The 26533-nt window shown below is 38.8% G+C and overlaps 1 protein-coding gene across 3 annotated transcripts in view; it reads left to right on the top strand.

Moving 5' to 3' along the window:
* drd2b (dopamine receptor D2b) overlaps positions 1–26533 on the top strand; it is a 97815-nt gene that overhangs the window by 46303 nt on the left and 24979 nt on the right. The window contains exons 2-3 of one of the 3 annotated variants that reach the window (XM_073949947.1): positions 12872–12913; positions 19239–19545. In XM_073949947.1, coding sequence (XP_073806048.1) covers positions 19267–19545 — 279 coding nt within the window. In that variant the 5' untranslated portion in view covers positions 12872–12913; positions 19239–19266. 3 annotated transcript variants of the gene reach the window in all.

Below are 26533 nucleotides of genomic sequence, written 5' to 3'. Positions count from 1 at the left end.
ATCCAAAGCCTGTAAGTTATCTACCTCCCTCGGAGCTAGAGCTTACATAGCTGCGGGCCAGGCTGCTTCCGCCTTGCATGCGATAGCCACCTACCAGCGCTACCAAGCGCAGGCGCTGGCCGAGCTGCACGAGGGTGGGTCCAACCCAGGCTTACGAGCTTCGCACCGCCGCCGACTTAGCTCTTCGGACTACTGAGTCCGCTGCGTGTGCGTTGGGGAGGACGATGTCCACATTAGTGGTCCAGGAGCGCCACCCCTGGCTGATATGCGCAAAGTCGACAAAGTCCGCTTTCTTGACTTCCCCATATCCCCAGCCAGGTTCGGCGACACTGTCTGTGAATTCACCCAGGAATTCAAGGCGGTGAGAGAGCAGTTGGTGGGTGATGTCTTATCGGCGGTCCGTAGCCCGCTCCGCCCGCCGTGCCATTCATACCTGCTCCTCGCCGAAGGCGCCCGCATACGAGAGCTGCTCCGCCCCCGCACACGCCTCCGGCGAAGCGAGCGCGTCGGGCACCTCGGAAGCAGGCAGCCCCCCTGCCCAGAACGCCGCTAAGTCTGGCAACGGACCGCGAAGCGCCCCTGGGACAGGCCATCTTGAGAAGAGGGAACTTGCTCTTTCCCCGCTGGAGGGCGGGGCCCCATTTCCAACGGCACTTTTTACTGCCATGAAAACATTATGAAAGGGCACTTTTAACTTCCCCAGATGTGACAGCCCGAAATCTGCCAGTCTGGGACGCTATGCTTTCTAGCTTGCAGATTCGGTGCGTTTCGCCAGTGGCTCACGAGCGCTGGGAGGACGTCTCCTTTCTCCCACCCCTCGAGCCTCCCCTCCGGAGCTCGGGTTTGGAGTGAGAGCAAATATCTCACCTCCAGCTTTTCCGTGGGACCCGCGAGCTTCCCGGATCAGCACACCCACTCCGCGCTGCCCCACTGCTGGTACGTCAGCGATTGTAGCGATGAGTCCATTAGCGAGAGCTCTGCCTGCCTGGTTAGCGCGGGCCAGCTCTTCGCGGTGGCTCATACGCACAATCAGACTCGGCTATGCGATTCAGTTCGCGAAACGGCCCCCCAAGTCACGGGTGTGTATTCACCAGGGTCAGTCCCCTGTCCGCCCCTGTCTTGCGAGAGGAGATTGCTGTCCTCCTGGCGAAGGATGCAATCGAGCCGCTCCCTCCAGCCGAGATGGAGAGCGGGTTTTACAGCCCACGCTTCATCGTGCCCAAAAAGAGCGGTGGGTCACGGCCAATCCTAGATCTGCGCGTTTTGAACCGCTGCCTGCACAAGCTGCCGTTCAGAATGCTCACGCAGAAGCGCATCCTCCGGTGCGTTCGTCCTCTGGGTTGGTCTGCAGCATTAGACCTGATGGACGCGTATTTCCATGTCTCCACTCTTCCTCGCCACCGACAGTTTCTGCGGGTTGCGTTTGAAGGTCGAGCTTGGCAATACAAAGCCCTCCCCTTCGGGCTCTCTCTGTCTCCGCGGGTCCTCACCAAGCCCGCGGAGGGTGCCTCAGCGCCCCTTCGGCTCGCGGGCATCTGCATACTCAATTTCTTTACGACTGGCTGAATTTTGCCCTCTCTTTTGATTATGCACAGAGTTGATTATGCACAGAGACAAAGTGCTCTGGCACTTCCACCTGTGGGGGTTTCAGGTCAACCGAGAAAAGAGCAAACTCGCCCCCGTGCAGAGGATCTCTTCTCTCGGGCTGGAGCTGGACTCGGTCACCATGGCAGCGCGCCTCTCCGGAGAGCGCGCTCAGCTGATGCTGTACTGTCTGAGAGAGCTCGACAGTAAAATAGTGGTCCCACTGAAACTATTTCAGAGGCTCCTGGGGCATATGGCATCCGCAGCCGCTTCATGCCGCTCGGATTATTCTATATGAGACCACTTCAGCACTGGCTTCACGATCGAGTCCCCAGACGCGCATGGCACGCGCGCGCACACCGAGTCTCTGTTACTGCGCTGTGTCGCCGCGCCCTCAGCCCTTGGAGCGACCCCTCGTTCCTACAGGCCTGGGTGTCTCTAGAACAGGCGTCCAGTCTTGTTGTCGTTTCAGCAGACACTTCCAACACGGGCTGGGGGGCTGTGCGTTGCGGGCATGTGGCTGCGGACCTGTGGAAAGGTACCCAGTTGCATTGGCATATCGCCTGGAGCTGTTGGCAGTGTTCCTCGCTCTCCACCGTTTTTTCCGGTGCTGGAGCGGCAACACGTGCTGGTCAGGACGGACAGGACGGCGGCGGTGGCGTATATCAGCCGTATGGGGGTATGCGCTCTCGCCGCATGTCTCAGCTCGCCCGCCGTCTGCTCCTCTGGAGTCATCCGCGGCTGAAATCGCTGCACGCCATTCATATTCAGGCAAGCTCAACCGTGCAGCCGATGCGCTCTCACGGCAGCCTTGCGTCCTGGAGAATGGAGACTCCACCCCGAGTCTGTTCAGCTGATATGGGCGCGATTCGGGGAAGCCCAGATCGATCTGTTGCTTCCCCCGAGATCGCTCATTGCCAGTTGTTCTTTCCCTGACCGAGTGCTCTCGGCACGGATGCACTGGCTTACAGCTGGCCTCGGGGCACGCGCAAATACGCGTTTCCCCCAGTGAGCCTGCTCGCGCAGTTACTGTGCAAGGTCAGGGAGGACGAGGAACAGGTTGCTGGTTGCGCCCCTCTGGCTCAACCGGACCTGGATGTCAGAGCTCTCCCTTGCGATAGCCCTCCCCTGGCAGTCCCTTCGAGAGAGCACCTACTCTCTCAGGGACAGGGCACCACCTGGCACCCTCGCCGATCTTTGAAGAGATTTTAGACGCGAGGAAGACTTAGGTAACCTCCGATTGCGGTGGCTAATACCGTCACTCGGGCTAGAGCCCCCTCCCCGAGCGCGCCTATGCCCTGACGTGGAGTCTATTCACTGAATGGTGTGTCTCTCGCTGAGAAGACCCCCGTAATTTGCCAGATCAGCGTTGTGCTTTCTTTACGCCGAGAGAAGTTGGAGAGCAGGCTGTCGCCCTCCACACTCAAGGTTACGTGGCTGCCATCTCCGCTCTCATAACGCGGTGGCTGGCAGCACCGTGGGAACGCATAACCTCATCATCCGGTTCCTCAGGGGCGTTAAGCGAATTAATCCACCCCGCCCCCTCTCATGCCCTCTTAGGATCTCGCCCTCGCTACACAAGCCGCGTCAGATCCCTTCGATCCTCGACTCAGTATCTTTCTGTCCCTGAAGACAGCTCTGCTGGTCGCGTTGATATCGATTAGAGGGTCGGGGACCCGGAGGCATTTTTCGGTCAGTGACTCGTGCCTGTAATTGGGCTGGCTTCTCTCACGTCCTGAGACCCCGCCCGCGATATGTGCCCAAGGTTCCTACCACTCCGTTTTAATACGAGGTAGTGAGCCTGCAAGCGCTGCCCTCGGAGGAGGCAGACCCAGCCCTTCTTATTGTCCAGTTCGCGTTTTGCGTATTATCCGGACCGCACTCAGAGTTTAGATCATCTGAGCAGCTCTTCGTCTGTTATAGCGGTCGGCAGCAGGGAAGTGCCGTACCGAAATAAGTTCCCACTAGATTGTGGATGCCTTTCTTTCACTATCAGAGCCGAGATGAGCCGCGTCCCCCGAGAGCGCGTGCGCACTCCACTCGGAGCTTCGCATCCTCTCGAGCGCGCGCACGCGGCGCCCCTCTAACAGACATCTGTAGAGCTGCGGGCTGGGTGACACCCAACACATTTGCAAGGTTTTACAATCTGCGAGTGGAGCCGGTTTTCCTCAAGGGTATTAGGTAACCCTTGGTGATTGAGGAAACAATTCGGTAGGGTGTTGAAACACGCTTGCTGCGCCATTTTCCCTAACACGGAGATACGTGCGCCTTTTTATCTGTCAGTAAAGTTCCCCGTCAGGTGAGCCCTGCAGATTCCTCCGTGGCCCCCAGCACTGACTCAGCGGAGGAGTCACTTGCTGGCCCACTACGTTGTAGGTCTGCCCGCTGGTCAGCCCGCGTTTTGGGTAAAGGTGCCTGCTATGAGTGATCCCCACTAGGCGATCCCATATGCTTATTCCGCCACGGTTAAGTCCCCCCCCTGGGCGGACCCGTGTCTTCCCTCCCCGCTAACCACTCTTTTGCTATGCGTACTCCCCCTTTTAGGGCTAGTCCATATGTAAATTCTGCCATCTATCCCCCCTTGGGTAACGGATGGCCTCCGCAGCGTCCTCCCTATCGGGATTGCACGCTTCCCAACGTACTGTCGTATTTTCCTAGAATTATCTAGATGCTCACGACTTCCCAAAAAATATATATAAATCCGTAAAACTTCTGTTGAAGTAGGATAAATTAGGGCCAGGGACACGTTGGAGGACCGCGCCCCCCATGATGTGGGTGCGTCACGCTTGCTTGACTATCTCCTCATCGGGGGTGTTGGTAAGGTGCAGTCATTATGGCGCTTTCAATGGGCTCCCAATGCGTGGATTTTACAATCAAATCCACTTATAGTGCTGAAGTTCCCCCCGAAGGGGAACGTTCGAGGTTACTAAAGTAACCCTTCGTTCCCCGAGGAGGGGAACGGAAGCACTATACTCCGTCGCCATAATGACTGTCCCTTAGCTGTTGAAAGTCTCTTCAGCTTAAAAAGGATAGCGTCTGCTGGCGCCAGGTGAGCTTATATACTCAGTTGATTGCTTATGCCGCTCACCTGCGCAGGCTTGCGCTGCCAATTCATTCTTAATTGGCCCGTTCAATACTCTTTCAGACGAGTAGCTTCTGAACCGAACCTCCCAATGCGTGGATTTTACAATCAAATCCACTTATAGTGCTTCCGTTCCCCTCCTCGGGGAACGAAGGGTTACTTTAGTAACCTCGAACGTTCTGAAGGAAAAGGGGTGTTTAACACAGTACTTGTAAGGTGTACCTAATAAAGTGGCCATTGAGTGTTTTGCTAAAAAATAAATTCAACCTGTCAATCATGATAACACAATGCATCTGAAACGTTCATCTGTAATATAAAATTTCAATCGGGATAATTTTTTTTTCAGTTTTTTCCATCTGAATATGGTTTTGAGATATGTCTTGACAATTGAGACCACTATACAAGTGAAAGGCAAAATACAGAATGCCATTGAGCCTTGAGCACAGATCACTTAATGACAAACCCAGTGCATAATATAAAAACAGAGCGTGGCGGACACTTGAGAACCCCTATGCTGGATTCTGTAAATGATGCACCTCTCCCCTGCTGCTGTTTGGTGTGTGTGTCCATATTGGACATTCTGCCAGACTCTGTTCAGGATTTGTTTACGGAAATGTGTGAAGTATTACAAGCAGTTTCAAAAATCCACTGATTTCCTTAAATAAACTTTGCATTTATTATAATAGTAAATGAATGTAATAGTAAAATATAATAATATAATAAAAAAATTAGATAATCCAGCATCCTTCCTCTCTATGCAGTATTGGATGAATACAATATGTAGCCTATTCCTCTTTCTTTTACTAATTTAAAGAAGACGGGGGAGAACACAGTGTCACTGCTTTAATTGACTCTGAAATGTTTAGCATTTTTACGGAATTTGGGGGGTTTTAAGGGTTACTACTAAAACTGAATCAACGTTAAAAATGACCGTTACCATGGAGCGTTGAAAAGAGACCTTCTCGATTAATTTCACAACCCAATATATCTCCATTGGATACATGACTTCTGCAATAAGATATCCTCCATCTCAGGCCAATGCCACGGCCTGCACGTATTAGCTGCTGTGAGATGGAGTTGAATGATGCTGTGCCTGCAGAAATTGCAATACAATTTTTCTTCCCCATCATCTGTTCAAGTGCGTATCACGAAAAGACCACTTTCATAGTGGGCGGGGGCGGATATGAAGAAAATGACACTGAAATTGCCTTTTCTTTTTCAGTAGTTTCCTATTTCTGGATTTAGTCCTGCTGTGTCTTGTGATACTTTACCAGCGGCTGGTTTGTCTGGAAGTCTGTTCTCATTTATGTGTTCGCGATCATGCGCTGCCCGCAAACATGGCCCTATAAAAAACATGTCACATACTGTATCCTGCTAAACTGAGATGTATTGGACAGCTAATCAGCTCCTCTGTGCCGCTGGAAACCATTCAGTTTCATTCAGTTTAAAGTGTCACATGCTATTGATTGGGGAAAGATCTTTGAGACTAATTGTTTCCTAGCAAAGGCTGAAATCACCTTGTCCCTTTCCAACATTATTTTAATTCGAAAGCTTATTGTATCTCTGTCCTCACCTAGATTTCCCATGAGGCAAAGGGCAGAGAGGCAACAGTCGCACCCTGATAACAGAACATACTTTATGCCTGGAGCACTGAAACACACTGACCTGCCAATCACAACATAAAGATCAAGGACACACATGGATTAGCATAATACGTGTGTAGTATTGATGTAAACAGTTGTCAAACCTGCCCATAGCTATTGTTCATTTAAATAGAATATATTATGTTGGTTCTTTTGAACATTCTATTCATTAAAAATCTACAATTTTGCAAAAATATGAAGTAGCACAACAACAGCGATGTTTTAAACTGATATAATTAATACAAATGTTTTCTGTAAAAAAAAAAAAAAAATTATATATATATATATATATATATATATAAACAATCAGCTATATATATATATATATATATATATATATATATATATATATATATATATATATATATATATATATATATATATATATATATATATATATAAACAATCCCTGTACCATAAAACCAGTCAAAAGCGCCCATTTTTGGAAAATTTTAATTCATGCATCATCTAAAAATGTATAAATAAAATAAGTAAATAAATAAATAAGCTTTCAATTCATGCATAATTTATTAAGATATAGGACAATATTTGGCTGAGATACTACTATTTAAATTTGGAATTTGAGAGTAAAATATTCATACCAAAAATATTCATACATTTTCCTTTGGCTTAGTCCCAGTATTCATTAGGATACATATGTCAAAGTCAAGGCCCGCGGGTCAGATCTGGAATGATTTTTCTTTGTGCCTTTTGAAAAAAAATAAATAAATCTTGAAATTACTGACGAAGCCATAAGAAAATATTGCTTTATTAATTTGATCATTAAATAATATGCACTGTCATTGGTCTCGGTTCAATAGGTTATATGCAATCATTTCAATATTTTTTTTAATAAACATTGAACCAGTCTGGCCCTCGGCTTGTAGCAAATTAGTTTTTTTGGCCCTCTTTAATATTTGACTTGATTATGACATCCCTGCATTAAGGGAATGAACCACCAACTTATCCAGCATATGTTTTACACCGAGAATGCCATTCTATCTGCAACCCAGTGCTGGAAAACTGTAACGACTGGGTGGAGTGACAGAGGACAACAGGAGGTAAGATCCAATATGCAGGTTTATTTAGCGTCAGGCAAGCAGTGGTCATACAGGTGCAAACGGGTATATTAAGGTAGTCCAGAATTGTAGTCGGTATAAATAGGCAACAGGTCAAAGGGCAGGTGGCTAAACAGGAGAACAAAGGTAAACAAGGCTAGGCTCTAACACGGAGAAACGAGACAGGGAAAACGCTTCGTAATGCTACTGGTACAGCTAACAAGACTCTGCAAACAGGATGAGTTCATGAGTGGTTTATGTATGGTAGGCTATCAGTCTGTGACAAGGTTCAGCTGGTGATTGTAATCAGGATAGATGTGTGAGCATGGGTGTCTGGGAGCAGTGCATGTATGAAAATGTAGTCCAGGAAATGCAGAAGTGTAGTCCTGAAGTTTGTGTGAGAACCAGCGATCTCTGGAAAGCGATCGCTGGTTGTGTGACAAAAACACACATACACTCTTACATTCAAACAAACACTCCTACACTACGCCCAATTTAGTTCATCCAATTCACCTATAGTGCATGTCTTTGAACTGTGCGATAAACCAGAGCACCTGTAGGAAACCCGTGCCAACACAAGAAACATATGCAAACTCCACACAAAAATGACAACTGATCCAGTGGGACTCCAGTGGGGAAATCTAAGTCGGGTTTCTCTCAATGTTTTTTTCTTCCCTTTCGCCAATTGATGAAGTTTTTTTTTTTTTTCCTTTCCGCTGTTGCCACTAGCTTGCATGGTTTGGGATCGGTAGAGCTACGCATCGATGGATTTGCTATCCAGTATTTAGACCTTCAGTTGTGATTATTAAACCACACTGAACTGAACTGAACTGAACTTAAACACTAAAAAAACTGAACTAAAGTGTTTCAATTTACAATGATCTTTTATGTGAAGCTGCTTTGACACAATCTACATTGTAAAAGAGTTATACAAATTAAGATGAATTGAATTGACTCGAACCAGCAACCTTCTTGCTGTGAGACAACAATGCTAACCACTGAGCCACCATGTCACCCCAGAGTCAAAGATAAAAATAAATAAATGAAAGCCAAATTTTTTTTTAGCTCATTGTCAAGTTTTGGTGTAGAACATTTACTGAATATCTCCATGGAACATGCTTAAGATTTTTGGCATGAAAGCAAAAAACAATCTAAATTTTGACGCTTACACCTTTTTTTTTTTTTTTGCTGCAAATCATAATCAGGGTTTGACATTAACTTTTTTTTAATCCCCACCCACTGTGGCTAGTAGATTTTCAACATTACTAGCCTCTCACCATTTTCAATAGCCACAACTTTGTTTTTTGGGAAAATATATTTTTCATATAAATTGATTTTGCATGCTAAAATTACTTGATTTATATTTTGCTCAGTAAGCATAATTAAATCGGTAGTGGTTACATTGTATTGCATTGCAATCAGTTATTATTTCACATGTCTTTTTAGGGCTCAACATAAAGTATATACTGTATCAAATTTTCCTATGGCCACACCAGAAAAAAAAAAAAAAATTGTAGTAGGTAGTTCTGTTCCCTCACAGCAAGAAGGTTGCTGGTTCGAGCCTTGGCTGGGTCAGTTAGCGTTTCTGTGTGGAGTTTGCATGTTCTCTCTGTGTTCGCGTGGGTTTCCTCCGGGTGCTCCGGTTTCCGCACAGTCCAAAGACATGTGGTACAGATGAATTTGGTAGGCTTAATTGTCCGTAGTGTATGAGTGTGTGTGGATGTTTCCCAGAGATAGGTTGCGACTGGAATAGAAATGTGCTGGATAAGTTGGCGGTTCAATCTGCTGTGGCGACCCCGGATTGATGGGGGGACTAAGCCAAAAAGAAAATTAATTAATAAATGAATATCTTAGCCCTAAATTTTTTATTATTTGAAAATTTCAAAATCTAACAAAAATTACATTATTATATACATTGTTGTTGTTGATGCAGTGGATGGTAGAGTGATTCCACAGATGAAAGTGAGCCGGGTAGGGGTTTCACGAAAGAAAGCGAAAGTGAACAGTGGACAGCGGAGAGATCGGTTGAGGAGGGGGATCGGTAAAATGAGGTGCTAAATCAGATTTCAGATGTGCCGGGTTTGGCATGTGGAAATATAAATTTTTATAATCTAATTTCAAATTAACAATAATCTACGTATAACTAAAAAGTTATATTCTCTGGTTTTTAATTATTTTATTTCATTGACATGCCAGCTAGGAGGGTCATTTAACTTTTGCCTTGCTGACTACAGGCTAAGCCAAAGTGATGCAATTATCAGTTTCACAGCATGGGGTGTCTATTGTTTTCTCTTTTCAATCAAATGGTCAGGAGGTTTCTGTCTCCAGAACATGATAAGATCAAGGCTGAAAGAGCAGTTTACCATGCTGACTCCAACCCTTAATTTGCATGCTTTGTTTAGCCAAATCCCCTCCTCCTAAGAACACAATATAGACATGAAATCTTTGACTAATTCAGACTTGTGTGAGACTTGTGAGAGACTTGTGAAAGAACTTGCAGACTGCGGACCTCTAGTAGGCTCTTGCAGACACATTGAACACCTTGAAGACGCTGTATGACTGCAGATTAACCAACACGTCTCAATAAAGGAATTCTGCTTGTTCCGAGTCTTCTGGACTGGGTTCTCTCTTCTTTTCATTCATTTATTTTTTTACAACAGCATGTTCCTGCAAAAATTTGTCCTGATTATTATATTATATTATATTATATTATATTATATTATATTATATTATATTATATTATATTATATTATATTATATTATATTTGAAAGTATACTATAAATTGGCTCAACATGAACAATATACAAATAATGCTTACAAAATCTTCTAATAACAGAAAATGTTACCATTCCCTCTCTCTTGTAATGATTTCTTCCTTATCATCTAAGAATGGATATGTGCAAAACAAGCAATTTAGATGAGTGGCTCTGAGATAAAGCTAGACGCTGTGTGGTTCATTGATTGTTGTTGGTCAAAGCCAAATGGAGGGTCTGCTCTTTTGTGTTTGACACAGACATCATTTTGCCATTATACATCAATCATTGGCTTTGACTTGCTCCATTGAGTCGGTGACACCATCGACACACACATTTACAAATGTAATGCTGCACAGGTGGAGGCCAGCCAATATAGATTCTTGCTAAAAAAAAAAATGACACTTTGACACTGAGATTGTTTCAGTAAAAGGCTGTTTGTTTTTTTCCATTCTTGTTGGTAATTTGTCTTGTTGGTAAAGAAAAACTCACATTTTTTTGAATAGCTTATTTTACAACAGTTGAGTTTTACCTTTTTTTTTTTCAATTCATTCAGAAGATCTCCAGGTCGGATGGGAGCACTTTTAACTAACATAAATCATTTAATCGGATTAGATCATTAGCATCTCTCTCTCTCTCTCTTCTCTCTCTCTTTCTTCCTCTCTCTCTTAAAAAAAATAAATAAATAAAATAATTAAATAAAAAAGAGTTCCAATCATTTTTATATTTTTTTCTAATCAAGGAACCATCATGAATGCAGGCACAATGATATTATGTAGCACCTGAAAGTAGTCCCAGCTAAACAACTAGGTAACTGCGTAGTAGGCCTAAATGATATTGAAAAGAAACTGACATTGTGATATTTTAGTTTTCTAGATTGCGATTTTGAACATGTAATTTTAGCATGTTTATTGGAAAGAATTCACTGGTTTGATTTTGAAAGTGATTCGGTGTGTGCATCTACAAGTAAAGTAGTATTAATGTCGAGCTCAATTGTGAGCTTAACTCACTTAACAGCATATTCATAACTTCTCAATAAATTAAACTTCAGTATCATTAACTTAAAATAATTAATTGTGTTAACTTCTTATTGTTCACATTACTAGGAAAATATTAAGAAACCGATTGTTTTACAATGATCAAGTAAGCTGAACTAAAACATTTAAGTAAAGACCAAAACAAATTACACTTTACTTACTCTTTATTACTCTTAATTTATATCAAAGTTGATATTTAGCTGCACCATGTTAGTGTATCGTAACAACTAGTTTTTACAAGGTGGGTTTTTAGCTGTCAACCTCCAACCTGGAAGACCAGGACATACACACACATACACTACAGACAATTTAGCTTATCTAATTTACCTAACTCCACACAGAAATGCCAAATGACCCAGCCGGGGCTCAAACCAGCGTCCTTCTTTCTTTGAAGTGACAGCGCTACCCACTGAACGTCATGTTTCCTCTGTTGCCTCATCAACATTCTCTATCATTAACATTCTTTTGACAAATGACCACTCAAAAGTTGTAAATAGATATTATTGTAAGTCATTGTATTTGTAATTAAATGTGCTAAAAAGTTAGGATTACATGTTTCAATATTGTAAGGTGAACAAACTTATTTTTAATTAGTAAACTGCACTTAATTTTATTAGTGAGAACAGCTATTGCTTTTTACAGTGTACATTGCTTTATGATTTTTTTTAAAGTCCAGCAATATTTAATAATCAAATGTAAAATAACACCTTTATAAATGCAATTAATCTTTAGTTAGAAATGCAATTTTCTATGCCTGAATATTTTTAAGCTGAATTAAATGATAAAAAACAAATATAAATAATAAATGTTTTGGTAACTTTATGGTGAAACGTTTCAAAAACACCACAAATCATGAGTGTTTTCCTAATTCTGGTCATTAATAATGCTGATTCAACATTGTAGATGCTGCGATGTGACTATTGCACATTGCAATATCAATGCTGAAACAATACAGCGCAGTGTAATATCATTTCATCTGCATAATCTTGTATCTTTAAAAAAAAAAAAAAAAGTTTCATCTTTGTTCTGAATGAATGAGGGTATCTATTATTTATGTTGACAGGTATGAATGTTTGATTGTTTTATACAGTGAGGGAAGAAATTATTCAACACACAATTTTTATTTATTTATTTATTTTAGGGGAAAAAATATCTAAAGGAGCTGTTGACATGTAATTAAACCAGATTTTGGTAAAAACCCAAACAATACAAACAATATATATATATATATATATATATATATATATATATATATATATATATATATATATATATATATATATATATATATATAAAACATCAAGTCACATAAGGGAACATTCTGGTTTATTTTCCTTCTTTTAAACAAAAAAAATCAGCCAAACATACAGGAACAATTAAAATTTACGTTATTTATGGTCATAAATTATTATGATACTTATCTTGCGATCTGTCAAAAAATACACCTAGGAACAAATGATAGGTCCAAAACTACAAAAGACTGACCATTAGATACATTAAAGATTAATTATATATCATGTTTTTAACGACAAGAGATGCAAGAGATGCGATCCAGCGGCAGGTCCTGAGATGGTCTGGCCGGGGGAAAGCTGCTGACCACATGGAGCTCTGAAAATTTTTAAACATAAACTGTCGATTTTACTTTAAATTTACTATATTTTTTAAAACTTGATTTTGTGGCACGATTGATGAATATTTTTTCTAATTTTACAGATTCTTGTCCGCCATTAACAGTCCTCATCCTGTGCAGCACATGTGAGTTACTAACTACAAAATTTAAGAGAAGCGCATTCATTTCGAACTGTGATCAAAACTGTTAAAAACGATCAAAACCTTTAAGCTAAGAGCTTAGAATTACCAAGAGGCGCTACTCAATAGAATGATCCATTGCAACAGCTGCACCGAGCAACAGCCTTGTCATTCCGCCATTTTGGCGTGAAAGCAATGACATTTTGGCGTGACATTAATTGGATCTTATTGCAGTCACGATGACAAGCAGCTGTTTTGTTTGTTTGTTTGTTTTTTAAAAGCATGTTATAGCTGAAATACAACCTGAAAGATGACAACAAAACACTTACAATCACAACGTGGTGATCATCAGTACTTTTAATATTACGTTAGTGATAAAATTACTTTAAACCACTTTAATTTAATAGTTTACTCATTGGTATAATACAAATGAATACTGACATGTCATATTTTTACTCAAATCTAACCCAATATTTTAAATCATTCTGTCTAGCGTTATCCGTGCTGTTGTCCTATTGGAATTTTCATTTCAAAATGGTGGCCTGTGACACTAGTGGTAACTAGTGGCTGTTTGCCAAATAGTCACAGAGTGTTGCCTCTTGGTGATTCTATGCTCTTTGCTTTAAGGCAATATGCTTGGGCATTCTGTCTGAATGGGAAAACATCAAATTCTCTAAAATTGCCTGCCAAGCTTACAATTAAATTTTATAGCAAGAGTCAACAATAAAATTAAACAGCTATTGTGTCTTTAGTTCATTTCTAAATGTTTGAATCACACAACATCTGTAGAAATGTATGCCTGGTTCAAGCCCCTTCCTCAGAGATCCATCAGTATATATTGATTGCTGATTGGCTCCTGCACACCCTCCATATATATATATATATATATATATATATATATATATATATATATATATATATATATATATATATACACACATATATATATATATATATATATATATATATATATATATATATATATATATATATATATATATATATATATATATATATACACCGTACAATTTTGTTAATTATTTTATTTCCACACAACTCCTAGCACTCTCTTGTTCAAAATCCCTTAAATTACAGGACAAAATACACAGAAAACTTCATATACAATATATTTAATGTGGCATTCAAATAGTCTTTCATTAAATCCTGCACAGTTTTAATTACACATGAGAATTGCCTCCCTATGCTCGTATCTTCAGTCTCGTAGCTCTTTCCTGTCAGTTTGAGATGTTGATTTTGGAGGAAGAATAGATCTTGCTGTGTAAATTCCAAATCAATACAAGACAGCTATTATGCCACTATTCACACAGAAAAATCAATTCTGTTTCAGCAGCTGTCCAATGTTATGGAGCTTAGAGGAGAGAATGGTGGAAGGATGGCAGATATATTCAGTAATGCCTCAAATATTATGCAGGGCAAATGAAGACGGGTGTGATTTTGAGCGTGTTCGATGAATGTTGCGCGTTGATTGTTCTTTCACAATGCTCAATGTCAAACACATTGTGCTCATGTGCATGTGATTCCCTGTTCTCATTAATTTTCTTTTCCTTGGTGTCTTGCTGCTTTTGTAACTGTATGATATTGAATCTTTTATTAAACAGTCACAAAACATGTCATGTTAAATAAATGACCCCTCACTAGGGACTCTTCAATTCTGTCAAGCTTAGTTCTGTTCCATGAGTTAAGCATAAAAGAGAAAATGAATTGAATCTATTATTCTTGGATAGCAGAGGAAATTGAAAGCAGAGCCCTTTAGTATATATTTTTTTTCCAGAAATCTTTTTTTTTCTTCTCTTCAATTTTATTACAAGTATACTAGACCTTTAATGAACAACATTATTAAAGATAAAAATATTATTAAAATTGCCTAATTCATTCATGCAACAATTCATTCATATTGTCCTAACATAAATCATTAAGTTAACTTAACACTTTTAACAATTAATGTGGATTAAACAAAAAAAAAAAGTTGTCCCAATGAAATCTCAAGAATTGTGTTGTTTCAGCTCATTTTAATTAAGTACAGTAGTTTGAACAAGTAAAAAAATTAATTTTGAGTGTACACTTATTGTGCAAATATATGAAAATACTAAAATATACCATGTAGACTAGTACAAACCAAAAATAAACACAAAAAGTAACATGGACCGTTAAAGGATGTAACTTCTGGGAACATGTGTTAAGAAATTAAAGCTATAGTTCACCAAAAATTGTATTCTTTCATTATTTTCAGTACTCCTTTTTACTTGTTTAAAAAAGTTATGAGTTTATGAGTCTTGTGTTAACCAATAAAAAAATATGTTTTGAAGATTGTTAGAAACCTGTACCCAAAGAGTGGAGGAACTATGACGTCACTTTGTAGGCTAATCGGCTGCTAGTATAAAACTGGTTTCCTCAATAAAATCCCTATAGAATTTTCCCATAGGCTTTTTGAAGATTGCAATTAATAAGCTCTGTGTTCAAACACTGTTCATTACACGTTTTGTCCAGCCGGATAATCCTCATGCAAAAATACAAGTTTTTAGCACTGTTGGATCTTAAATGCAAATGCAAGAGCTGAAAAGCTAACATTAGGCTATAAACAGACTACAGAGGGCACTCGCCTGTGACATCAGCACCGCCCTGCTACAGACTACTTTTCTAGCTTATTTTTAGAAATATGCTGCATGACAGAGTTAATCTCATTGTTTATTAATATATTATCTACACTATATATTATAAACAATTAAATACTCAAAAACACATAGACCAATGTGCCTTTTGGATCATTTTTACGTGGGAAATACATCTGTTTTGCTTTACGGTTGTTGTAAAAGTTTTAAAACTGTGTGTATAAATGTGCCTACATAGCATTAGACATATTTAAATAAGTGTATTGCTCGCATGCATACAGCCTGCTTACCTTAACAGACGACAGAAATGAGTCGTGAGAGACAAGTCTATCAAAAGCCTACAAATCCCATTATAGATCGAGAACAACATTTAATATTCTTTTTATGTCACAAAATACAGCAAAAAGCAGCCCATACAGTCACATCTGCTCTTCATTTTATGGAGGAGTGTAAATATTGCAGTTATGACAGAGTTAAATGTGTTCAGATGAAGAAAAAAAGACGAAAAATCTATTGATCGCATTAAAATGACAGTTAACATGTACTTTTACACTTTTATTCACATGTTTGCATTACTGAAAGCAGGAAAGAGACAGACTCCACTGATAAGCAGTTTATTCATAATATTGTTTAATTAAAATAAATGATCAACAAATTAATCTGTCTTGATAGTCTTTACATGTGAAGGCATTATCTACACACAATATGAGCTACCAATTATAAAATTACTACAAACTATAAAATACTATTCATGAAAATATTTTATAACAGACAAATCAAAATGCCCAGCGCAAGCGAGCTGTGCTCCAGACCAGTTCAGCTCAATGGCGTATAATGTCTCCGACGTCACCTGTAGTCCCATTTAGCAACTTGTACAATTTAAGGTGCTGCTGATGATTTTAAAAGGGCTTCATGCTTTGATACCAATGCAGGTTACAGTACAACTCCAACTTCTTACAAATGTATTGATCCTGTTGACCACTAAGTTCTTCCCAGACTTTGACCTTCTATTTCCCAAAAGGGAGGTTAAAGACTAAGACCCCTTTACACTAATATGTTTTAGTTTTGCATGTTCTCCCTGTGTTCGAGTGGGTTTTCACAGATTTCCCAGTTTCTTCCCACCATATAAAGACATACACCATAAGTAAATTGACTACTTTAAAATAGCATCTTAATCAACTCTAAGGCAGATATATCTTAGCACGTTTACAAGAAGGTGAACTTCTCAAGACCTACCTGAGCTCAAACTCTCCTCTCGCCCTTCAAACGGGAGGGAGCCCCGGGCTCAAGGATATTCTGAGCTCAGGGCTCTCTCCCAAGACAACATTCAATGTATGCTTTATTATCAATCTTCAGCTTAGAGTGAACTCTTGAAATAAAAATTCTAAGATAAGGCACTTAAAGGGATAGTTCACTCAAAAATCAAACGTCTGTCATCATTTACTCACCATTCACTTGCCACAAACATGTTCAAATTTCTTTCTTTTGTTAAACACAGCAGAAGATAGTTTGAAGAATTGTGGAATCTTTCATGATCTTTCATGGTTCTTTAATGGATACAGTGGATGTAAATGGCTGACCACCATGGACACTGTGAATGTCAATTGTTGATTTCAGTGGAGAATCTTTTGTGTTCAAGAGTAAGAAAGAGGCCTTGAGGGTGAATAAATAGTACATTTTTTATGTTTGGGTAAATCGTTGCTTTTAAGTACAGTTGTGAAGTAAAATACTGACTAATGCTTATGCTTTGCAGTGTGCATAACATATATTGGAAAACTGATGATTTTCCCAACAACAACAAAAATGCTACAAAAAAATATATATATATTTTACTATTTAAAAAAAAAAAAAGATTGTTAATGATGTCTGGTAGAAAACCATCATCATTTTAATTAATGATTTTTATTAGCAAACATAGCCTTCACTGTAAAAAAAAATTGCTGTGATTTTAATGGTGATAAAAATGCTACAGTAGAAATATGTAACCTGGTTAACAGTAGGTTTCCTTAATATATATGGTCAAAGTCTAAATTCCTGGAGGGCCGCAGCTCTCCACAGTTTTGCTCCAACCCTAATCAAACATAACTGATCTAGTAGTGTCTAGTAGTCTGGTAGTCAATACCCACCAGGAATTCAGTTTGAGACCTATACTTTAAGGCAAGTCATTTTACTCAGCCACCATCTTTGAAAAATTGTATGCTCAGGCATTCTGTCTGAATGTGGAAACATCAAATTCTCCAAAACTGTTTGCCAAGCTTACGGTTACATTACATATTTGAAACCACCAATTAAAATTAAACAACAACTGTCCCATAAGTTTCACTTCTAAATGTCTGAATTAAACAAAATCTGCATATTTTCAGGTTGCCCGAGCTAATGCGCATGCATACTCAAAAAGAACGAGATCACGACATCAACCTTATTTATAGCCATTCTACACATGATCATTTTCTGGATAATGATCATTTGATCACACTGGTCTTTTGAAGTAATTAGGCACCGAGCCCTGGAAAGTGCAAAGTGGCGAAAATTATTATTTTTTATAGTATTAGAAGTGGGCATGGCAAAATTACTCAACAGCGCCACCTATGCACTTTTGATGGACTGGCCCCTGAGCTACAATTCACACACACGTACAAAAATTGGCACACATGTAAAACCTGTCAATACCTACAAAAAATCTCAAACCCAACAGGAAGTCAGATATTTTTAACTTCCTGTGCCGAAAAAGTGCCATTTCCAGGTGTTTTATTTTAACGAACTCCTCCTAGGGATTTTATCTGATCAACACTAAACAGCCTTGGAGATGTTAAATTAAAAAGATCTAAAGTTTTTGTTCGCAAACTTTGCTCACAAACTTTGACGATTCGCCACGAAACAGGAAGTTGTTATAACTCAAGCTTGCATTGTCCCATATGCCTCAAAATTCACACGTTTCATAACAGTCCTGACTTGAACAAATCTACATGTTAATATTGAGACACAGTCATAGCGCCACCTGCTGACAGAAGGAAGTCTGGCTTATAAGTCAGCCACACAATGTCTGACCTGCCTGAAAATTCACGTTCAAAAAAATTCTAGTCCTAAAGACATCTGCATGCCAATATTGAGTCACAGTCATGTTAGCGCCACCTGCTGACAGAAGAAAGTTCAGCATAAATTGGTGATTTCTGAAGGGTTTTATATATATATATTTATCACATTATTTTATTTTCATGTGTGTAACAATGATAGTTATTAGTTGTTTGAATGAAACTGAGCTCCTTCTGTATATTATGTTTGTTTTTTTGCTTGTGGAAAATGTTCTTTGTGATTAGCACTGGTTCATCATGTGACGTTCAACAAATTTACCTTGTGTCGATGTCAGTACTTTAAAACATTGATGCATAGCATTGGCAATTAATGAAATACTGTAGTAAAACATGTCCCACAGTAGTTTGAGGTTCAATATGCTTGTTTTAGAAATTTTGGAGTTTATGTTTCTATATTTTTCATGGTAAAATTCTGCTAAACACAGCTGTTTTTTACCCTAAATTAAAAGTATTTTTTAAGCGTAGAAATGACCAGATTTAGCTTTAAATGACAACTCAAGATATGATGGGGAAGCTTCTGATCAATAACATTCCCTTTTGCCTTGGAGTGTTACTGCTTCCTTCATCCTTTGTTTGTTGCATTGACTGACAGTGAATTATGTCTCTCAGTTTCAGGCTTCTTCCCTGGCCACAGCTCATGGATTTCCTCACGGAGTATCCCTACAATGACACTTATTATGACAATGGGACCGGGGCCCTCAACTGCACAGGCTGTGAGGCCAAGCATCAGTATAACTACTATGCCATGCTCCTGACTCTCCTCATCTTTGTCATTGTCTTCGGCAATGTGTTGGTGTGTATGGCAGTCTCCCGAGAGAAAGCGCTGCAGACCACCACTAATTACCTCATTGTCAGCTTGGCGGTGGCAGATCTTCTCGTGGCCACATTAGTTATGCCCTGGGTGGTGTATCTTGAGGTAAGAAACATTAATTGTGTCACATGGATCCAGATTTCGGGGTTGCTAGAAGTAACCACAGACTGTTGCTGCATCCCAATATGCCTATTTATAGTATGTTACTTTTTTGTCAAATAAGTTTTATTTGGTCATCAAGCAGACTTAAAATGATCCCAAATACCAGAATAAATATTGTGATATGCACATAAGCTTACAAAAACATGCAAACAAAAGAAAAGAACACAGCATTGAGCAACACCCCAACCCCAGCCTGTGAGTATGCAAATACACTAATAATCAAAACAATGTTTTAATTAAAATACATTGCTTTAGGAAATAGAATTCTCCCCATTAAGTGACAAGAAGAAGGGGTCTAAAAACTTGTAAAATTGTGCAAGTGCCTTTTAAAGAATATCTGGTTTTGTTCAAATTCAGGGTAAACATCAATTCCTAAAGCCATAGTTTAGCAGTTGGAGGATTAACCTTTTTCTAGAACAATAATAACAGCCTTTTGACTGTTAGGAAACAATATGTTAGGAATTTCTGTTGTGCACTGCTAGTATTTACTTTTTTTGTAAATAAAAAGAACATACCTTTAAGCGTGTAACAGAATAGTATGCAGGCTTTGGGGCACACTACTTTATTAAAAATTCCCTATGCATTTTTTTAAAGAAGTATAGAAGTAAATTAAAACTGTGTTAGTCAAGTTTTCAGAGTTGAATTTCAGTTTGGTTCATTTCAGTGTAGTTTAAATTTCACTGTTGAAAGTCCAAACACTGAAGAAGAAATCAATTGATGCGCAGCTCCACAAGTCCCAATTACAATTACAGCCGTGGCAAACCAGGCCTTAAGAAATATTCATTAGTGTTTAGCCCTGTATAAGTCTAAAATTTAATTCATAATGCTCTTAAAAGGGTCTTTAAAAGTCTCACATTTGACTTGATGTAACCTGCAGAAACCTTGAAGCAGGTAATCCACCATTGGTCTTTCATGCTGAAAAAAAGGTGTTTGCATAATAGCACATTCAGAAGTTAATAACCAAACATGTCTTAATAAAAGTTCATATTGTTGTCGCAGATAAAATTGAACATGGAAAACTTGAAATATTTTCCAGTAGGTTAGATGTTATTTAACAGTCATTCAAATATCTTTACCAAAACCTCTCCATTATATAGTCAGTCTCATTCATCCATCATGTTTGTCATTTGTTAACACTTTTTTCCCGCTTTTGTAGTTTTAATCAAATAGACAAATGTATTATGGACAATAGTGGTGATTAGAGTGAGTACAGTTGTGCACTTCAAATTATTACATAATAGTAAAATAGAAGAACAGCCAGGTAACTTTGGAATACTCAATTTAACATACTATGATTTGCGACACATTAATTATATTCAAATAGGGTTTAGGATAAATTTAGGAATTGTGATGCAGCATGTTGGAAAAATGAGCCCCAACATTGACTTTTAAACACACAGGAAATGAGGCATGATTTGAGGAGTCTGGAAATTGTTTAAATATGTGCTATTGAATGAATTATGTTTTAATAATGATAATGTTTTAAAAACACCTTCAGGACATGTCTCAAGGGTTTCAGTAAGCTGTTGCCTTTCAGATTTTTGACAGCACGCAGCTTTTGTGTCGGCTGTGTGATTTCCAGCTCCCAGATAGCCGATTGATCTGCCCCTTGTCCTTGAAACAAATTGTACATCAAACTGTAATTTGTAGCCCCACAAAGGTTCCAAAGGAACCAGAGGACTAAATGAGCTGTAGCAATGCATCCATAGAGTAATTTCACTTTTTCTCCTTGCGTCCTTAGTTTCGAAATGTGATGCAAAATATTTTTGACACAGCTGAAATGATTCTCCTTGTGAGAAAAAAAGGTCAAAGACATTTTAGTGTCTGGATTAAATTACAAAAGTGATTCTATATTCATGAAAAGCATATTTAATGCACAGCGTCTTCATTAATGTTTCGTTTGAAGTTTGTAAAAAGCCAATTTCAAATCATGGCTGAAATAAAAATTCCTTATTATTCAGCATAACAGATACATTTATGACAAAATGAAATGCAATCTTTTAGAACGTACATATGAAAAAGTGTTTATACGAATATTATTTAGTAAACAATAAAAATAGGATTATATTTGAGAGTGTACACTGACAAAAGGGCGACACGGTGGCTCAATGTTTAGCTCTGTCTCTTTTTTAGCTTAGTAACATATGTAAGATGTTTACATTTCTGGAGATCGCAAATTATATACCCAGAGAAACATATGGCTGCATTTAATCTTTAAAATGAATGCTGCAGGGCAGTATGACACGTTCCTATTCGTGCTTACCAGCTGACCTCTTACATCTGTGTGGAAGACTTTTCTGCTCTTACTACTTTGTCGTACGTCAGAGGATCTGAGAAGCGGAGCAGAGTTGACCGTGATGATGGGGTTCGAGTCTGGCGAAGAACGGTTTCTAGAAAGCAGGTCAGACATTATCAAAAGACAAAAATAAAACAAACAAGTAAATAAATCAAATAAATAATAAAGTCTAAACATGGTGAAAATCAGGCTGCTGTGAGAGCTTTTCTTTTTTTGGATTGATTTTGAATACACTATCGGCTGGGTTTAGGGAAGAGAGTGGGTTAGTATATCGGTCAGTTGGTCAGTCAGTCAGTCAACATTAACAGCAGGGTTTTAAACTGAATCGACTGTTGCTTTTAGCAACAGTCAAAACCAAACATGTATCATTTAACCAAAATTCTCACATTTCTGAGAAGTTTTTGCACCAATCAAATACCTTGAATTAAGCTGTTAAAAAACAATTTAACACATTATATGAATGGGCTATACACAGACGTTTCATTTTAAGCCCAATCAGCTCAAGGGCTTCCAATAAATTGTCTTTCTATTACAAAATTGTCATGTTTAAGATCTGATTTTTCTAAAAATCTGTGATCTTCAGTGCCTGTTAGATATCCGATAAGAAGTGGTTCTCAGATTGGACAAGAAGCACTGCATTAAATTCCATTTCCCCTTGCCATGTATTTAAAGTATTTTTAAAATGGTTTATTTTACCCCAGTATTTTCAATGGTATTTTTGTGCTAACCTGTTACTACTGATGGTGAAAGCAAAAAAATGATGAAAAAAAAACTTTACTCTGGTTATTAGACTGAATGACTGAGGAACCTCTTGGTGTTTTGAAGCTGAATCCAACCGTTTGATTTATAAAATTCAGCCTGTGCTCATGGCAATATTATCCTGAAAGCAATCCCACTGCAAAAGCTCAACGAGCACTTTCTGTTGAGCTGCTCTCTGGTTGCACTATTAAGCAGAAATAATGATAATAGTGCTAGGAATGTAGAAAATGTCTGCCTTTTGTAGCACAAATGGAGAATTTAATGGCGGGTCTTTCAGTCCATTCAGTATAATATCAATAAAACAGGTTCGTCAGACATTTTGCTCTGCAAAAAGACTATAAAAAAAACAGTTAGCATTAGAGCTAAATGTTAAGTTCACTAAAATTCCCACAGCGAAAAATAATAAACCATGTGCCATAAAAATTGGAACTCAGTGCATAAATGTTAATTTGTCCCTGAAATGCCAATGATATCAAGTATCAGCTTAATCTCGTATGTGCAGGAACTTCATTGGAAGCACAGCATTATGAAAGATATGCGAGAAGCCTTGTCATGGTTAAAATGAGAGCTTGCTGACATTTTCATTTGCTGGTAACTTTGAAATTCTTTGGATCTGCACAACTGGCTTTTCATGTACCGTACGGCAGGTCAAGAGAGAAAGGAGAGACCCACTTGGCATCATTGCCGTGTCGCTTACCAATGTCCGTCTTACTCCGCATCAGTCTGTGAAACTGCCCTTTGTCTGCGCTTCTCAGGGTCACAAAGATGCTCTTTCACCCTCCCTGAAAAAAAAACCTTACAGTATTGCTTATATGATAAGTGATTATAAGGGTTTATGTAATGTACTAATGGTTATTACAAGGTAGGCCTAAAGTCACAACTTAAATCCGAAATATCAATTGTAATGCTTAGTTTGCGAAGAGAAAGTAAATCTTGCTAGCATAAAAAAAGAAATAAAAAAAGGTTTAGTAAAACACAAAGAGGGCTATCTCGTAACATCAGTGTGTGTAATCCTTTGTTATCATGGTATCTAAATTTCAAGACATTATTGTATGGCAACACTAGCACAAATCAAATGTAACTTCAATATTAATAGAGGGCATTTACATTTGATTTATTTATTATAAATATGATATGAAACTGCATTAACTCTAATAAATAATTACAAGTCTTTAACAAATGAATGCTGTTTCGTATATCAATTTATTGTGTATTTAAAATAGATATAATTTCCAATACTTTGTTGGGTTGGTGTATTTCTGATACAATAAAAGAAGACGAAATGGCAGAAATAATTCAATTAAACTTAATCAAGCCTGTCAACTCCATTCTGTGTCTAAATCTAAATTTGTTATTGTTATTATTGGAATACCAAAAATGTGCTATACTTTATACTTGACTAGATTTTATTCAAACAAAGATACTTTGTTTCAGCTGCACATATAATGTTGCATATAGTAAACTACCTGTACATACACACACTTTGCATATTTGCAGTCACTACTTTTATTTTTATTCTAATATATTTATTATCTTTTTTTTCCTGTCTCTGTATTTTGTTGCGTAGTAGAAGCTCTGACATGAAAACAAACTCCTCGTATGTGTGAACATACCTGGCAATAAAGCTCTATCTGATTCTGATTCTATAGCAACTCTAGTAAAATAAATCAATAAATATTTTGCTATCTTTAGGGAAAACTACATTTTATGTAACTTTAGATATTTTCATTGTATTTTTATTATTCATAAAAATAATAAATTTAAATAGTATAATTGTGGTTATTAAATGAAATATCATACAATATAAAAATAACAATACTGTAAATAATGCTGATGTACTTCAAATGTTTAAAGAAAATTTCCACAACGATTGTCAAACCTTTCATTAAATTGCTGGCAATTCCATTACAGGTCCAATAAGAGATCTTGGAGAACCAGCTCATTTTCATGTAAAGCACAGGCTCAAAACAGCTAAATAAACCAAAATTGACATTCAACAGGGTATAATTAATGATCTGATGGGTATTTTGACTGAAGACAAAAATTCTGGAGACAAAAATACATCTTGTAAAATGATCAGAATAAAAACCCTTTATGAAGATAGTTGACTGACATCGATCATTCACTGTCTGAAATGTGTCTGTAAATGCGCTGATGACATAATCCTTTCTATATGAAAGGAGTGCGCAGAGAAGACAGCCTATCACAATGGTCGGACTGAATGTTTTGTTTGAATAACCTTTTCTTGGTCCTACACTTTTCGCATCATTTATTGATTGCTGTCAGGATGTGAAGAGAATTTCAACCAGCATAGCAAAAACTGTTATTTAAGGCAACCACGTTTTGCTGCTTAAATTTTACCCCAAATTATTTTCCCTCCTTATTAGTGTGCCAAAAATATATAGCTTTGTTTAATCATTAAATTAAAGGTAATGTGTGTTTTTGTGCTAGTCCTGTCTGGGTGAAATCTGTGTAACCCACCGTTCCTATTGCACCCAACCCATATCAAACTGGCAATTCTTTGCATAGGAGTCAGTTGATCTAACAAGGAAGCTAAAGACCTAGTGTCTGTTGCTAGAGCACCTTTAGAGGTCAGCAGAGTTAAGTTTACTGCATAGCACTTCACTTGCTGGCCTCCGTTACACTAACCCCACAAAACCTCACTCCCATCCCGGACGAGTCCCCACATGTAACCCACCATGCCTTCTTCACCCAAGTCGTCTGAGCTGGGATCAAACCGGCGATTCTTTGCATGGGAGCTGGCTGCTCTTACAAGGAAGCTAAAGACCATGGTCTCTAGCATCTGTTGCTAGAGCACCTTTAGAGGTCAGCGGAGTGAGGTTTAAAGGCATAGCGCTTTGCTAGCTGGCCTCCGTTACACTCACCCCCTTTAGCTTCACTCCCATCTCGGACGAGCCCCCACATGTAACCCACCAGCCTTTCTTCACCCAAGTCGGTCTGAGCTGGGATCAAACCAGCGATTCTTTGCATGAGAGTCGGTTGCTGTAACAAAGAGGCCAAAGACCATGGCCTCTTGCGTCTGTCATTAGTGCACCTTCAGAGGTCAGCAGAGTGAGGTTTACCTGCATAGTGCTTTACTAGCTAGCCTCCGTTACACTCACACCCTTTAGCTTCACTCCCATCCCGGACGACCGTCCACATGTAACCCACCAGACTTTCTTCACCCAAGTCAATCTTAGCTGGGATCAAACCGGCGATTCTTTGCATAGGAGTCAGTTGCTCTAATTAAGAGGGTAAAGACCATGGCATGTAGTGTCTGTCATTAGAACTCCTTTAGAGTTCAGGGGAGTAAGATTTACCTGCATAGCACTTTGCTAGCTTGCCTCTATTACATCTGTATTGTCAAAATGAATCTTTTTAATCATCTTAATTAGCGATTTGCTGATTTGTTCATTCAAATAATTCATTCATGATGTTGGATTCAACAAGAAGCAAGCGATTGACTTCATGAATAGATTATTGAATTATCGTAGATATCAAACGATCAGTAGTGTGTGCATAGTGTGTCTAAAATCTTGCTCACTTAATACTAAAATCTTTTTTTTTCTGTATTACACAGAAAAACTCTCACTATTTAAGTGTGTATTTGAATATTATTTTAGTTGAAGTTAACTTAATCTCTTAATTATTTTATTTATTTATTTATTTATTTTTTTGCATGACATATTTTCTTTCTTCCAAAAAATAGTTTGAGATCAAACAATAATTAGTGGACCCCCCGCAGTAGTATCACAGATCCCCTGTTGAAGAGCCTGGATTAGGCCCAGCGCACAGCGTTTGCGTTTACTGCAACATCTACTTTAAGATTTAGAGGTAGATAGATCAGATACAGATCCTCAATCACTCTAGAGCTTC

The sequence above is a fragment of the Danio rerio genome, chromosome 5, assembly GCF_049306965.1.
Source record: "Danio rerio strain Tuebingen ecotype United States chromosome 5, GRCz12tu, whole genome shotgun sequence".
Lineage (NCBI taxonomy): Eukaryota > Metazoa > Chordata > Actinopteri > Cypriniformes > Danionidae > Danio > Danio rerio.
This window is presented reverse-complemented; position numbering and strand designations above follow the sequence as displayed.